This window comes from Chelonoidis abingdonii, chromosome 3 (assembly GCF_003597395.2).
Source record: "Chelonoidis abingdonii isolate Lonesome George chromosome 3, CheloAbing_2.0, whole genome shotgun sequence".
In the NCBI taxonomy this organism is placed as follows: domain Eukaryota; kingdom Metazoa; phylum Chordata; order Testudines; family Testudinidae; genus Chelonoidis; species Chelonoidis abingdonii.
The window spans coordinates 50,189,274-50,206,856 of record NC_133771.1 but is presented as its reverse complement, the minus strand read 5'-3'; the positions used below and the strand labels follow the sequence as shown (position 1 = coordinate 50,206,856).

Below are 17,583 nucleotides of genomic sequence, written 5' to 3'. Positions count from 1 at the left end.
TGAATCCTCTAAGGCTTAATTACCAGACTTAGAATCTGAGTAGGTCACCATGCTACTCACCAAAGATATAGTGTTCTTGGGACAGCACGACTCTCCACACGTTCCCTGGCGGACCCAAGAACCCAATTTCTCGGGTTTGAAAACAAGGGAAATTAAACCATGTCCCCTCCTTTTCCCCCCTCTCAACTCTCCGTCTCTGGGCTATACCCTGAGGCGTTACTGATCAACTCTTTAAATCACAGTACAGAGAAGCATGTCCCTTCCCTTCCACAAGAAGGCAAACAGATTTTCAAGGAAAACAGAGAGAGATTTCCAACTCTCCCCCTGCCGTCTCTCCCCACCAGTCTGGATGAGTTTAGCCCAATCCCTGGGATATAAACAAGTGGAACAATGAAAAATCAATTCAGGTCTCTTAAAAGAATCTTTTAATAATAAGAAGGAAAAAGTAAAGAATTTATCTCTTATGTTTCATAAGTGTAAATTTACAAGGTCTCTATAGCTTACAGATCACAGGAGAGACTTCAACTCAGTCCTAGTACACATTATAAATATTCGGCAGCTCTACATAATATAACCTTTAACCGCCAGATATCATGGTCTGTGCAAAAGGTATAACCAATCAAAAAGGTACTTAAAACCGCCTTGTTTTCTCACTACTGTTTTGACAGGACTCTAGAAAACCTGTCAGATAGATGTATGGTCTCTCTGAGACCCCCCAAAGAAAAAGGAACACACAACGACAAAGAAACACACAAAAGGCTTCCCTCGCACTCAATATTAAAAGTATCTCTGCCGTCTTCCTGATTGGTCCTCTGGTCAAGGTGTTTCGGTTCCTGTTTGTTAAACGCCTTTAACAGGTTAAAAAGCAGAACATTAACCCTTCACTTAATCTGCTTATAACATCATAGTGTGTGTGACATTGAAAGAAGTCAGAAACGATTTCTTTCCCTTTTCTTTCACGTGAAGTGGTGGGTGGTTGAGGATTGAGTCGAGCTTATTCCACGAACTACTGACCGGGACATATGTGCTTTGAACCTACAGGTATTGGAGCTGCAGCAAGAATCGTCAAATACCTCTCTGTCGGAGACTTGCTGGGACTGTGGTTGATAGCTGGAGTCCTCAAAGTACCCTCTGCTCCTCCCATCATCATTGAGCATCCATTTGAGTCTCTGGCTATCCCGTCCGACTTGGTCACGGCATGTGCAGCATCTGGCAGATATCTTTATTACAGATCGCTTTGGTTTGTCCTCTGTAACAGATGCTTGATAGAATCAGATTTGTTTCCCCATACAGTGATCAGATCCAGTTATAGTTTCCTGTACGGTCCATGCTGATCTTTTTTGGTTTGGGACTGCATATAGGCCGATCCTGCTGATTCAGAGGCTCCGACGCTGGGCCAAAAAGGAAATGAAATCTAAATTTGCGGGCTTTTCCTGTTTACCTGGCGAGGAGCATACTGATCAGGTTCAGATGCTCTACTGTCCATGAATAGGCATGGTCACAGTGTGTTGCACTGTGGGGCAGATACCGCCGCCGAGAGGCCCAATACCGTCGATTCGCGTATCGGACCATCATCAACCCTAATCCAATATGGTATACCGATTTTTGCGCTACTCGTCCTCGTCTGGGGAGGAAGTCAGAAACCGATTTACAAGAGCCCTTTCATATCGATATAAGAGCGTTGCTAGTGTGCGCGGCGTAGTACATTACGTCGTTACATCCTGTATCTTCTCTCTTTTATGTCGTCATCATTCCTTCCTTTCTTCGGCGTCAGCAATGGAGACCAATTCATTTTGCACCCCTTATTCCCTGATTGCCCTGGCAGATGCCAAGCACGGCAACCATTGGAGCCGTTCAGCCCCTTTTTTCTTTTTTTTTTTTTTTTTTTTTTTTTTTTTTTTTTTTATTTTTTTAAAACAGTCACCGTATGTGTACTGGATGCGCGGGACAGAGGCGATACCCAGCGTACACAACAGCATCATTTGCTTTTGCATGATAGCAGAAGACGGTTATCAGATCGCTTCTGTACCGGTCTGCTGCCAGCGTAAATTGGCCATTGAAGTGACGGTTGATCTGTCCTTCTGTACTGTCTGCTGCTATCATGGGTGCGACCTGGCTGAGAAATCAGCCAGGGGCAGCAAAAGCAAAAACTGGGAATGACTCCCCGAGTCAATCCCTCCTTTATGGTTCTTTAAAATAAGAGTTCAGCCTGCCTAGGTATAGGGCAAGTGTACTAGAGAACCGTGTTCAAGAGCAGCACAGCTGCTCCGTGTCAGATCCCGCAGAAATGAGGTGAGCTATCTGCCCATTCACGTGGGGGTCCCCTGCAACAACCCCACCACATTGCTCCTTCTCCCCCAACCTCTGGGCTCGGTGCAGTGTCCCCCCCATTTCGGGTCATGAAGTACATAAAGAATGCAGGTAATAGAAACACTGATATGGTAATACCGATTTTAGCGCTACTCGTCTCGTTGGGGAGGAGTACAGAAACCGATTTAAAGAGCCCTTTATATCGATATAAAGAGCGTTGTAGTGTGGACGGGTACAGCGTTAAATCAGTTTAACGCAGCTAAAATCGGTTTAAACGCGTAGTGTAGACCAGGCCATAGAGAAGGGCAACCTGCATCACCTGCTTCACCCAGGAGACCTGACCCTCAAGAGGAATCCTTCGAGGAGCAGGAAGCTAGAGCCGATGAAGTCTCACTCACAGCCAACATCTTGTCTTTGTCTCTGGGTGAAGCTGTCCTGCCTCCACCTCCATTTTTCGCAGATGAAGTTCAGCACTTTCAGGATCTAGTTAAGAGAACTGCAGTCTCCTTGTGGATCCCTCTCAAGGAGGCTAAAGAGCCTCATCATAGGCTTGATATCCTCCATTTACCCTCATCTGCCTGCATAGCTTTGCCTGTCAACAAAGCCCTTCTGAACCCAGCGAAGATCACCTGGCACACTCCAGCTACCCATGTGGAACCCCACTGAAGTTAAAGAGACTCCATGCAAATCCACCTATAGACTTTGTTATTAGTCATAGTGGTATACCTTAGTGCTTACAAATCCAGTCATAGATCAGGACCCCATTGTGCTAGGTGCTGTACAACAGATGGATACTGACAAAACAATAGAAAAGTACAAGAAATCAGTGAGACAGCACTCATCAGCCTGATAGGCTGTGGCCTTAGCACATTAATAGCCTAACTATTGTAGGCATCATGGAAAACAAGAGTTTTGAGCAAGAATTTGAAGGAGGGTAATGAGTTCATTTTGCAGATGTTTATAGGCAACTCCTCCCACTTGTGAGGAGCTACATGGGAGAAAGCAAGAAGGTGCTTGTTTGAAAATTTAGCAAGTGGGTGATAGAGGCTGGCTCATGGGCTGATCAGCAGTGAGAGCTGACATTTCAAAAGTGAATGAGACATGTTAGGTAGGATGGAGACAGACCATGAAAAGCCATCAAACATAAGCTACTCATCTTCATTTTTAAGCAGCTGAAAAAGGGGAGCCAGTAGAGAAATGTAAAGAGAAGGGTGGTCAAAGAAGCTGGCAAGGAAAACCATCTTTGCAGAAGCATACCGAATGGATATGAGCAAGACAAGTTTGCATTTGTCAAGGCCAGAGAAAAGGATGATGCAGTGATTGAGATGTGTGTCTGGATGAGAGTTTTAGCTGTGCATATAGATACCAAAGGCCATATCTTGGAGATATTATGCAGAAAGAATCTACATAGTTTAGATGGAGCCTGGATGTGAGGACCTAGATAGAGGTCCTGAGTAGACTATGATGCCATTGTTACAGGCCTGAGTGACAGGCAGGATGGTGGTGATGTCCAGTGAATGAGAAAGGATGTGGCAGGGAGAATTGGAAGGGTTTAAGAGTGCCGTTTTACCTATGTGAACCTATGAAGAGGTCCTGATTGGATGGAGCAGAGGGAAAGGAATTCATGAGGAAAGATGTAAGGAAGTATTTTTTCCCCCCAGAGGAAAGATGTGCTGTTACAAACTTTTGGGGGGGGAAAAAAGGGTTCTTTATCCATCTCTGCACATGTTCAGATTAAGTGCACAATCACACATTGGTTTGTTGGGATTGCCCAACACAATTCAATACCGACTTTGTTTTTGTTTGTTTTGTTTTTATTAGCCCCAATGTACAAAGTATTTACAATAGAAGAGCTTCAAGAAACCATGTGTTCACACTGAACACAGAAGCCTAAATGTAAAGTTAAGTTAATTTGGGAGTCAAAAATTTGACTTCTATTTAACATGTACATGTTTAGTCACATGCAAAGCTTCAGGTTCTGTAAGGTCATATTAGAATGATAGCATAGTATGTAAAGATGATTTCCTCTTCAATCCTGTTGGCTCAGCAATTTTTCTTATTAAATCTGTAGCTTAGAATGTTAGTCATTTAAAGATTTATTGTAGCCAATTGTGAGTGTTGCAAATGTTTAGTGCATAAACCTCTTAAAGACAGTCCTACATCATACAAAATAAAATACATTTTAGCTAAAATGATTTCTTATTTCATTACTGTACAATCAGCATTAAAAAGCACCAGTAAAGTAGAATAGGGAGGAAACAGCATCTCAGCTGTAGATAAAGTAAGTATTTAGTACACAATGAATTCCAAGCACATTAAAAATGAATTCCAAGCACATTAAAAAACAGGGCCATGCATTAAAATAAGAAATTATTTAAAAAATAACTCTATAGATGTAAACTTCAGCAAAAATAATTTGTGCTGAAAGTGAAGGCTGGCTAATTTAAAATTCACAAGCAGATATGAACCATTATCATCGAACAAACAATGCATTTGCAACCAATCAGTGCTGTGTAACCTTCAATTGTACACTCTCTTCAGATAATTTCTAAGTTTATGCTGCTCCCCTGATAAAGCTCTATTTGTCTGACATATGCCAAAAATAAAATACTGCTGTAAGTAACTTCATACAATAAAGGAAGAGAGAAGCCTACAACTAAAATACCTTTCATTTTTGTGAACAAGTTGAAATAAAAATGAATCACAAGTCATAGAAATAAATAACGGAAAAGACCTATTAGACCCATCTGTCTATTCCCTGCCAAAGCCTGATTCTCAAGTTCTAAAATCGAGTTTTATACTATGACTTGTTTTGCCTTTTTAGGGACTGGAAAATGTGTGATATTTTGTGGTTTCACTGGCTGTGACAATGTTTCTCTACAGTTTTACTTATATACTTCTATATCATATTGGGAATGTTCTTAGCTCTGGCAGGGTCTCCCATTCATTGAGATAAGTTTATTTTTAAACTGCATACGCAAAGACAACAAATTAATGTGCAAACATATAGAGAAAACCAAACAATTAACTGGTTTGCCTATTTGCATAACAAATGAAGGAGGATCTCTTAAGTATTCGGTAGCTAGTTTCAGCAACTAATTTTAAAAAGCTGACCCTCTGGTTTTTGAAGTCTTTCCCTTTTACACGTTACCAAAAGAAAACCTGGAGGCCGATAGTGGCTCTGAATATTATGGCACAAAACACTTAATTTTTATACGAACATAAGAATGACCATACTGAATTAGACCAAAGGGTCATCTAGCCCAGTATCTTGTCTTCTGACAGTGTCCAATGCCAAATGTTTTAGAGGGAATGAACAGAACAGTAATCAATCATCAAGTGATCCATCCCCTGTCACCTAGTCCCAGCTTCTGGCAAACAGAGGCTAGGGACACCATTCCTGCCCATAAAAATTGTGGAAAAAATTGTTAGCAGTGAAAACAGACAAATTTTCTGATAATTCCTCACACGGAGGATGGACTTTCAAAAGCACTACGTGCATAACTAACTTTGTTCCCATTAAAGTCAATGGTAGTTTTACCATTGAGTTCAGTGGGAATAAAGTTATACTAATGATGAGCATTTTCGATGATCCTACAAAGATATTTTAATGAAAAAAAGAGAAAAAATACCACCACACCAGAACAATTACCCACTTGTATCTGTAACAGTTGTTCATCAAGATATGAATCACATGCATATTTCATTCAGGCGTATGTGCACGCAGCATGAGAGCGCTTTCTGTAGCAGTACCCATAGGGTCAGCGCTCATACCCTCTTCTTTCTCATGGTTCCTTCCATGGCTATGAGGGCAGTGACTCCCTCAGTTCTTTCGCACCAGAAATTGTGGCTCAAGATTCCAGTGCAGAGAGTACAAATGATGAGTTGTGGAATACTCATGTGAGCCACATCCCAAAGAACAACAGTTACAATGGAGAAAAGTTTTTCTTCTTTGTGTGGTTGCACATCTGTATACCACTCAGGTGACTCACAAGCAGTTAGGCTCAGAGTACACCTAATGAGAGATTGAAGAATCACTCTTTCAAAATCTGCATCAGATCCTGAAGCAGATGTGATAGCTTAATGTTGAGTTCAGTGACAGAGAACAAAGTATCAGAGAAGTAGCCGTGTTAGTCTGGATCTGTAAAAGCAGCAAAGAATGCATCTGACGAAGTGGGTATTCACCCACGAAAGCTCATGCTCCAAAACGTCTGTTAGTCTATAAGGTGCCACAAGATTCTTTGCTGCTTTTAGAGAACAAAGTAGCAGCCCTACAAATGTCAATATGGGAATGTCCCTCAAAAATGCCACTGAGGTAGTTTGAGCCCTTGTTGAATGGGCCAGAAGTCTCTGTGGAGGAGAGGTGTTTGCTACCTTGTTCACCGTTGTGATGCTGGAAGTTATCCATCTGGAAACTGCACAGAAATTGTCAGCATTCTGTCTGTCAGCATAAAAGACAGAGAGCTGAGAAGATAACCTGAAGGGCCCAGACAGAAGGCCAAAGTTCACCTTACATCCAAAGTATGAAGCCAATTGTCATTTCTATTTGAGTGTGACTTCAGAGAATAAAAGTCAGGCCCAAAGAGCAGGCCGTCAATCTTGTCTCCTTTAACTTTTCCAGCAACTCATCCATCTTTTTCTTGCTTTAAGGGAACTATGTTTTGGCTTCTGGGTAACAAGTAAGGTATTGCAGAAACAGTTTTGAGGCTAGCTTGGTGGATCTAAGTACTGGAATGACCACAAGCTTTGGGGATTGTCTGCCCCATTCTTTGCAGTTTGCCCTAATTAAGTATCCTTAGTGTGGCTCCCTAGGATCCTGATCACAAGTCTCCTCAGTTGAATGGCAAGAGCCAGTGGTCTGGCAGAAGAGTCTGAGGCGTCAAACAAAGCCCTGGGAGAGTGCTTTGCCATATTTTGACCCTCCAATAGAATCACATTTTCCTTCTGTCATTGCCAGATTCTGCACAAACATTCCCATCTTTTCCATAAGTGGAATTGATGGCAGGCCATAAGAGCTTGATAATTTGTTGCTGTGACAAGGTTCACTCACCACTGTGGTGCCTCCTATTGGTTGTTTTGAAAATTAGTTCTACAACATGGTAGAGTGTGCCTTCTTCAGGTGAGCCTCACTCACTACCGTCACTTTCGTTCCAGGACCTATGCCACTCCCAGGACTGTGGCATCCTCTTCAGTGACGCTGCCCTCCAGCTGTGCCACACTCTGTGTTTCCCCTTCTGGGGGACCTGTAATCTCTATCCAGCCACTTCCCTCAGTGGCAACTGCAGTCCATTATCCCGGGTCCACTTCCCACGCAGCTACAGCACCCTCTTCTTCACTTACCTCAGAGTCTTAGCCTGCAGGTCCTAGCAACCAGCCAGGAGCTCTCTCTAGCTTCCCCAGTCCCTGTTTGCAGTATTGCTCTGTCCAGGGGGCTGGCAGTTCTCTGAGCCCTCCAGAGACACAGTCCTTCCTCCCTGAGCTCCAAGCAGTTAACTAACCTCCTCTGTCCTGCAGCTCTCTTCTTATATGGGCCTGCTTGGTTGGCCCTGATTGGCTGCCTCCCTAGGGCTGCTTTTAATCCCTTTTCTGCCAGTGAAGGGCAGCCACTCCACCACAATCACCTTTATTCCAAGAGAGAAAGAAGGGAACATTTTTCTCTTTAGGGCAGCAGCCTTCTTCCCTTCTCCATCAGCTGGAGTAGAATGTGCTTGTCCAGATCTCAACCCGCTACTGGCAGTAGCCATCATCGTCATCATCAAATTAAATACAGGGTGTGTGAGAAAATATGAAAAAACTTCCAAGGATATCTGATATAATTTGTTTGCCTTCTTGGAAATAGGCTGGCAAGAGGCAGAAGTGGATCAAACAGTCTTTAGCATGGTGCAGCTAAGCAAGAACTAACAACAACATCCTACTCCTCAAAATAGCTCCACAAATGCTGAACATCAGATGGGAGGTTTCCTCCATGGCTACTGAATGTAAATAAGTTCAGCATGGATGCCATGCAATCCACAAGGTTGTAGAATTGCAGAGTGTCCTCACAAGGAGAAAAAGCAGCAGCCACTCCAACTTGCTCACTTGATAGATCTGGATTATAATCTGTATCAGTTTTCAAAAAGAGGAGCTATCTTCCCTTTCAGACACATTATCAGGCACCACTGTTTGAGATGCAGATGGATCCCGTGGAACCAAATCCAAGGACTTGATCATTGCCAGATCCTTACAGATGAAACATCACCTCTCCATTCATAAGGAGGACAACTGAAAATTTCCTCTAGTGATGACACTCAGGAAAGCCATGGAGCCCAGAACTGCCAATCTACCCAGCAACTGGGATCTGAGAACATTGCAGGAGGAGGAGAAAAAGGAGGCAAGAACTGGGAGCAAACAGGTTTCTTTATTCTTTTTCTTTTCTCCTCTAATCACAGACGTGGCCTCAAATCTGGGATGAAGAATGCCTGAGACAGCATGGGACCCAGACGGTGGAGAGAGAAATAAATGGACAGAAAGCTCTTTGCTGAAACCCTGCAGGAGTCTTAGGAAGATGCGGTATAGATGAATCAGGAGAAAAACTAAACCTCTTCTGCTCTTCTCCTTTTTTCAGGTGAAGCCAACACAGATCTCAGAAACTGATAAAACCTGTGTCTTCCTCCAGACTCTCTGTATCTCAGTCAGAGAAGAGGAATGCTTAGAAGCCAAATGATGTACATCAGTCACCAAAGTAAAAGCCCTCTTTGGATCCACAGATGGACCTGGAACCAAAGCAGAGACTGAAGCCAGAGCCAAAAACCTGGATGGTACAGGATCTGATGAAATATTCAGGTCCGTGAAGCTGAAATTGTAACAGGGCTAAGTTTCAGAGCTACAGAGACCCTGTCAGAATCAGAATGATCTCACAAACCTGATGTATAGGATCTCACATTGCTCTTCCTTGCCTTCTATTCCAGAACCAACACAACTAGAGCAAACAATGAGGTTCTTGGTTCCACAGCAGGCAGTAACTTGTTCAATCAAGAGTCTTCAAAGCCCTGAATCCTGAGTAGCAGAATCCTGGAATCGGACCAAACAAAGGTTCTGATATCCTTGGACCTTTAAGCTGCTTTGACTTGCTGGAGGAAGTCACTGGATCCAAGACTGGTCTCTTGGGCTTTGGATCCAACAAGTGCCTGGAACCCACATGGTTAGCCTCAAGTGCCTCCTTAAGGAGAAGCAGCTGCAATCTGCTCTGCCTCTCCTTGCAAGTTCTAGGCTTGAAAGTCCAGCAGATGGAACACTGAGATAGAAAGTGGCCCTTTTCCATGCACTTCAGGCATCTAATATGGTCTTCCAATGCCAGGAGGATAGCTGGGCATGAAGCATGTCTTTTGAATCCCAGCTTCTTTTTCGTCTTCAGTTCAGCCATAACCCGAAATCGAGCTACTAACTAACTTAACTATATTTACCACTAAACTATAAACTATTCTAAACAACTACCAAGACAGCGAGAATGGAGAAACACCCAGATCCAAATAGCCTGGAGCAGTTCACTTCCATCTGACACAATGGTTGGAAAGAACTGAGGCAGTAGAAGGCACAGCACCCCTAATATGGGGTCACACTTAGAACGTTTGGTGATGCGGGTGTGGGGGTGCAAGTGCTCTAACAAACACTGCTTGGAGAAAGTGTATCATTAGACACACAGAGACTAAACTTTCTAAAGAAACACTGACTCGTGAAGAGGGTCCCTTCAAGGGTAAGGAAAGGTGGGTGGGAGAAGAAGATGGACAGGAATTGGATATAGTATCCCAGTCACATAGTGCTTGGGAGCTACTTGTCTGTTGTTACAGATTCCCAGGCTTTGAAGAAGTGGAACAATCTAACTCCAGAAGGAGAAGAGATAGCAGAAAGATTGCTGATGACTGCATTGATATGCTCAAGGAAAATGTCAAATATATTGCATTCCCACAATTGAGGGTAGGCTAGTTGATTTGAGTTGGAGCTAAAGGACCGCGTTCTCTGTGATTTGTGCCTCCTCCTCTAAAAGTCATTCTGCGCCAACAGGTTTTCAGGCTGCTGAGAGTATTGTTGTTGCATGGTCTCGTACTGCTCTCTCTCAGGGGCAGGGCTAAAGGCCTTCAACAAACAGAGCGCAGCATGGGAATTTTTAAATGAGTGCAAAGTTTCATCAGATTTGTCAGAGAAGAAAAATTGACTATCCAAAGGGACGTCCTCTAAGGTTCATTGGATGTTAGGGGCTATGCTGGAATTTTGTAATCACAAGGTTTTCCTCATTGTTATTGCAGGGGTCATTATCCTGGAAGAAGCATCCATGACACTGAGTGCTGACTGAAGCAATGTGCGGCCATAAAGTGGCGTTCTGGAAGGAAAGCTCTAAACTCCTTCCTTACTCCCTACAAGAAACCTACTCCCTTTCTTCAGGCAGCTTGTCAGTAAACTTGGACACTGCACCCCACTTTACAAAATTATGTTTTGATAACAGCACCCACCAGTTAGCTATGCATATGCTGCATTTTTCTCCTCAATAAGTCAAGCACTAGAACTCTGTCTTTGGGATTTGATCTGAAGCTCCTTTGATGTGATTTCTCACTGGCAGCAGTGACCACGAGGAAGTTGGAGGCAAAGGGGAATAAAAGCAATCAAAGCCTTGATCGGGACATTATATTGTCTGTCTGTGTACTTGGCTGTCAGCACTAAGGAGGCTGGCATGTGCCACAAGGTCTTTGCCAGTTCCAAAACAGCCTCATATATAGGAAGAGCTAGCCTCCCAGGGACTGTCACCTGAAGAACGTCCAAAAAGCTTGAGAATGTTCTCTTGTACAAGCTCAGCTTGACTGCCTAATGCTACTGACGCCCTCCTCAGCAGGTCTCGATAAAATTTCAAATCCTCCAGAACTGGAGACAACGAATCTGAGGCCATGGAATTAATTGGTGAGGGCAACAACAAGATAACAGGGGACCGTGTGTCCTCTAGTAGTAGAATGCACTCCTTTGGCAATGGTTCATCCTGCAGAACTGGTTTCTCAGGGTGACTGGGTGCTGAGTATCTGTATGGGCCTCAAAGATATGAGAACAGTCTGGTGACCTTCTGCTCAAGTGTGCCAGCGATCAAGACCTGGAAGAGTGGGAGATACACCAAGAGTTACAAAAAGGCCACTAAGGAAACATGCAGGGAATAGGCAACCAGTAGGAACCAGGCCAGGATGATCTATCTCTGCTATATGAAAGGTCCTGTTCTTGGTACCAATGCTTCCCTTCAGGAGCTGGTCTAAGACTCGCTAGACCAACTGCACCTAGGAAAGGACGGTGAAGAGGAGGAGACTCTGAACTCAATTGCCAGGCAGCATCCGAATGGTCAGTAGGGGATAGGGATGCTAGTCCTGAAGAGGCCACTTGGCATTCTGATTTATCTCTGGCCCATTGAGAAGAGGTCAATATTGGTGCTGATGCCAATAAAGTAGCTGGTACTGCAAATGCACCTCAAGATGTGGAGGGACTTGGTACCAAGGAATACATTGTTGTTGGTGCAAAAATGTAAGTCACAGTCAGTACCCAGCCCAAGGATTGTGGCAATACTGAAGCCACAAATAGTCTTCAGTACTGAAGACTGAATCAAAGTCACATCTTTGCAGTGTTTCTTAGTATTGGATTCAATGTCCATCCCAAAGACAGTACCAGAATCAATGGTAAGGTACCAACATGTTCCTCCACAGTATTGGGAGAACATGGTCAACTGCCAATTCCACCTTGAGTGACTGAGGAGTTCCAGTGATGTTCGGTGTCCTTCTTCAAAGAAGAAGCAGAAACTTTTTTCAAACTGAACTAGCTCCAGTCTTTTTTATGAGTCCTCTTTCAGGTCATTTCTTTCTCCAAGGAGAAGAGTCCAAGTCCAGGGTCTGTCAGAAATCACTGAACCCTCTGTAGCAGCCCAAGAGATAGGAAGAGCAGCTGAGGTGGGAGAGGCTGAGGTGGGTGTCATCACCTGCTCCATGAGGGATTGCTTACGGTGCAGATCTCTGAAAATCTTCATCCTTTTCCTTGAAAGGACAGCAGATACCTCTCTTTAACAGGTCCCTCACTAAGACACAAAAGGCAATGCAGAGTAGGTACCTCACACGGTAAGCAGTGCTTAAAGCCAGGTGAGCATATGCCACCGGAGCTTCGCATAGAAAACGAATTAACTGAAACAAACAAAGCAGTAAGGTAAACTAGCTGTTGTGTACTAAGCACTACCTAACTATTAACAGGAAAAGGAGGCAGAGAAGTAACTCATTGACTGCACAGTCTAAAACAACCATGAGGTAAATCACCTGAGGAACTCTGACTCAGGCTATAGGTGGTGCAAAGGAAGTGAGGAGGGTAGGAATCGTGCTACCCTTATGCAGACTCACAAGGGGCCATGAGCAGACTTGAGGCACGTGCATCACCCAGACAGATACTGTTACAAAAAGTTTGGTGGTTTCAGCGCACTTGGCGCACACCCACCTGACTGGAATACATGTTCGCAGCCACTCAAAGAACAACTATAGAAATTACACATATCAATGGTGTGAATTTACAGCATACCTCTAATGTCCTACTCACATAATAGACACATTTTTAACAGATGTGTTTTCCAATTCTCTTCTCTCAAACACGATTTAACTCTTATATACATACATATGCACAATTATTAATAACTTCTTTTTCAAATACAATTTGCATTGAAACCCAACAAGATATGAAATTGCTTCTGATTGTCCTGATGTTAATAAAAGCCAAAAGTTCATTTTACAGATATCCACATAAATAAAAGCTACATGGCAGTAATATATTCATTTTTAAAGTCATCATAAAATGTCACACTTCTGTCTGTGAAGTGTCATGCTTTCCTATGGCACTATATATTAATGGGAGGGGAAGAAGTGGCATTACACACACATCTATGTGAAACCGTATACATCACCGGCTATGTGAATCTCCTTTTTGTGGCTATTCCCTCCAAGAGCCAAATTACCCCTTACAAAAAGGCAGAAAAGTAGCTGAGTCATCTAAAAAAGGCAAGGACTGATTCTATGGCTAAAATAAAAAACATAGGAAGAAAAGCTGGGAGTGAAAATTAAGAAAAGGTAGGAGCTCAGTTAGGAACACTATCTCCTGTTCTCCTTATACAGGAAGCAGGATGATTTGACTACTTGTTCCTGGATGAGTCCAAAGGGCCATACTACTGCTTCACAGTTTAGAGCTGCCTCCATAATCCATTCACCAGTGGACTCATTCACTAGTGATGGATTATAAGATATGTTCTTCCTGGATAATACAAATCATAAAATAAGTTAATGCTCTGAATGCCATAATTTTGAATTTGCTGACTTTTGTACATGAAGAATCTGAACAATAATTTTACATTTAGTCATATAAAAGAACCTACAAGAGAAAAAGTATTTTTGGTAACAGCTATGGAACCTTTTTCTTTAGCTGTTCTTGTAAAGGCAACGTCACATACTTGGCTTAAAATAAATGTTTACATTTCCTTTATGAAATTCCTATCAATATAGTATTTAAATGAAAAGAAAATATTTTCTTTCAGTTTTTCCACTTTCACTCATCAATACAGATCTGAAGAAGTTTGAATATTACAGATATAATTCTCTTAACTTTATGGATGAATAAATTTATGTTTCTTATTCATGTTACCTGAGGTGATTAAGCAAAGGCTGCAGTCTCTCATCAGATTGTACAGCAGGCAGTGATCGTGCTGTCAGCTAGAAGAAAACAAGATTTCAGTTAACAAAGTCTCGTAATTAGAGAATATGATAATGTAGCAGCAATGATATAAGAAATTGTTTCAATTATATATTTTTTCCTTAGAGTAGCACGGGACAAGATATACTTTCTCCATATATCTGATAACATGACAAAATACAGTATTTCTAAAACTGCAGTAAACTTATTTATTCATAAATTAATGGAAATACATATTTAAAAATGCATTTGATTTTAATTTTATTTTAATTAAATAGCAACACTAGTGTCTGAGAATTTTATGTTTACTTTTAATAAAGCATATTTAAATTAGAGGGCAGTAATGTTCAACATAGATGCCCTATGGAATATAAATAAAACAAAATGTAAATAAAAATAGAATTGTAGCCAATCTCAGATTTATAAATATAAATATTTTGTGGTTCTTCACAAAGGTATATGAAAATTGATACTAGCATGCCTCTGTTTAAATCATAGCATGTTACTTTGTCCTGTAAACTTTCCATCTCATCTGTTTAGCATAACTATTTAAGGATGCATAATTATTTAACTCCTTTTAGGAGGATTATCAGTTGACCTCTGCAAATTCTACAAGTACTTGTCTCATTGGAAGACTGGAAAAAATGTGCATTAGTAAACTAATATGATGTGATTTGAGCACTGGCCTGCTAAACCCAAGGTTGTGAGTTCAATCCTTGAGGGGGCCATTTAGGGATCTGGGGCAAAAAACTGTCCGGGGATTGGTCCTGCTTTGAAACCGGGGGTTGGACTAGATGACCTCCTGAGGTCCCTTCCAACCCTGATATTCTATGATTCTATTTCCATTTTAATATATACAGTGTGAATTGGAAGCAGTCTAGCAGTTTTCATAGACTTACAGAGTCAACCCAGGATATCTACTGTAACCCAAAGACTCATATCCGAGGAGTCTAACTGCTTCAAAATACAGTCTGCATTTGGATGGCACAGTGGAAAACTGTACGTAGTAGAGTCCTGGAGCTAGCACACAAAAAGGACGTTCTCTAACTTTGTATCTGCTAAAACAGGAAAGCAGGGAGGGAAGAAGTCTAATATGATTGCCCTTGAAACATGCTGCTCATAACACCTGACAGACAAGGCAGAAAAACTTTAAATGTGAGAACTGATACAAAGAAAATAGGGGTTATCTGGTGGCAGAATAATTTATTATGTTTTTCCTTTAAATGTAAATCAAATTCTATTCTTATAATCAAACTTTATGGGCTGTGGTTGTTAGCTGTGACACAGAATGCAAACAAATTAAAGATTTCTACATATTTCACTTTATGAAATTTATAATAAGTTAATTATAAAAAAATGTTTAAAATCTGTACACACACACCAATTCTACAACTCACAAAAAAAAACAAAGAGGAGCGTTTTTTTTACAATAAAGAAAACTTAGAACTAAGATCATGAGGTCTTAGCAATTTGGCATGACTTTCTATAATGCTGGCAACAGGGGGTCAATAACAACGTCTGACCATTTTAGGAATAGAAGCACGATGAACAATACAATATCAACATCATCACTGAAATATTTAGTAAGGACATTTTATCAGTGTTTATCACTGAAAATGCAACTCTAAATCTAAACAGACTGATTATAACTTCAGTAGCATAAAACTTTCACCTTCATTAGTGACTTAGAGAATACCTAATAATTTCTTGTTGACAATATTCCATAAAACTGGTAAAAATTTATTTGCAAACCATATTCTTACTTTATGTACAGAAAAATAAATCACCACACCCTATTAATCTTAAATAACCCTACATACACATTTAAAGTGCTGTATTTATTTGCCACTATTTCAGAAAAATCCTGTGGATCTTGTATTTTACTAGGCTAAATTCAGATTTAAACGGTGGTTTATTATACTATGCATTAATTTACAAATTTCTTCAGGCAGAAAACCCAAACATTCTGTCTTCATACCATCAAACAGTAAAATGTTTTACAAAGCAGTCATTTTATACTAGTGCCATCACTTTAATTTACATAAACCAATACTGCTGATAATTATATTTTTATTTTAGAAAACAGAAATTATATTCATGAAGAGAACTGAACCTTTTAGAATGTTAATAAAATGAATTATTAAATAAAATAACTGATTTTGATTTTGTAACACCTACCTCTCTCTATTTAATAAAAGATACAAAAAATAAAATTATAATCAAAAACAATTTTATAGAAAATGCTAGAGAAGTTTGGTATTGTTTATTTTAAATGACTAATACATCTTCATATGAAAGCAACTTCCAGTAAATCTACATAATATGTTTGCTCATATCCTCAAAAATTGTGTTCCATTTGTTCAGAAATACTTTTGCAACAGGTATAGCGGTTTAGTGAAGCCAAATTACACAATGCAAAGCAGCAAAATTAGAAAGCTACACCAATGTGTTTGATATAATGCAAAATTTCAGTAAATATTATGTTTTCATACAAACACGTATGAACACAAATACACCTGAGCTCCTAAAATGAACAAATTAGTTGAACTTGCCCTTCTGATTTTATGAAATTCCTTAAGCGGCGTGCCCTCTTCTCTAGCTTTGTACTCCAACATCATCTTGGTTAACATATGACATACAACAGACATGCTAAATGTTTGTATGACATTTTTCAGGTAAGAAATTTCTTTCTGTTGCACAGTTTCACTCCTCATTTATCGCTAATAGGAAGTAGCAAGCAAGCAATCACAGGCAGAGGGAAAAAGTTTCGCAGAGTGTTCATTTTTATTGTAGTAGAATAGGCAGGAAAGGAAGTTCCTTCAATATAAAGCAAGGATTTATGGGGGAACCAACCTATTACATCTTCCTAACAATGCCAGCGTACAGGAATGAAAACTTACTTTTTCATCAATTATCCTGAGGCACTTCTGTGAACAGTTTCCCAGATGACTAGCATGCCATCTGGCACAGTATTTTAACACCTTCCCTGCAGCAACATTGACACTCTGAGACCTTGGCATTTTGGATAGGAAAAGATGAACAGGGTACAATTGGCATGGTACTCATCTGCTTTAAATACACCGCTACCTCGATATAACACCGCCCAATATAACACGAATTTGGATATAAGGCGGTAAAGCAGTGCTCTGGGGGGGTGGGCAAGACTGCACACTCCAGTGGATCAAAGCAAGTTCAATATAACACGGTTTCACCTATAACGTGGTAAGATTTTTTGGCTCCTAAAGACAGCGTTATATTGAGGTAGAGGTGTATATCTTTAGAGCACTAGGAATGTCCATTTATATGGAAACCTTCAGTAGGAATGTTAAGGGATAAAACAAAATTATGGGAGAACTATTTCCCAGGAATTACGGAAAGAGGAACTTTCTGGACCTATAAGAGTAGCTTTTTCCTCACAAAAGCAGCAAAGTCATTCTTGTATAGATAGGGGAACTGCTTCCAAAACCTGCCTTTCAGCAATAATGGAGACTAGAAATACCTGCCAAAGGCTTGTCCTCTCTGTTATCCTGATTAAACTTGCATCTGATGAAA

At 41.0% G+C, this 17,583-nt stretch overlaps 1 protein-coding gene across 2 annotated transcripts in view; it reads right to left on the bottom strand.

The window, feature by feature from the left end:
* The window catches only part of PRIM2 (DNA primase subunit 2), a 291,161-nt gene that overhangs the window by 88,013 nt on the left and 185,565 nt on the right, over nucleotides 1-17,583 (bottom strand). For both annotated transcript variants that reach the window (XM_032806250.2, XM_032806249.2), the window contains exon 8: nucleotides 13,984-14,051. In XM_032806250.2, the coding sequence (XP_032662141.1) occupies nucleotides 13,984-14,051 (68 nt within the window). The remainder of the gene's footprint in view (nucleotides 1-13,983; nucleotides 14,052-17,583) is intronic.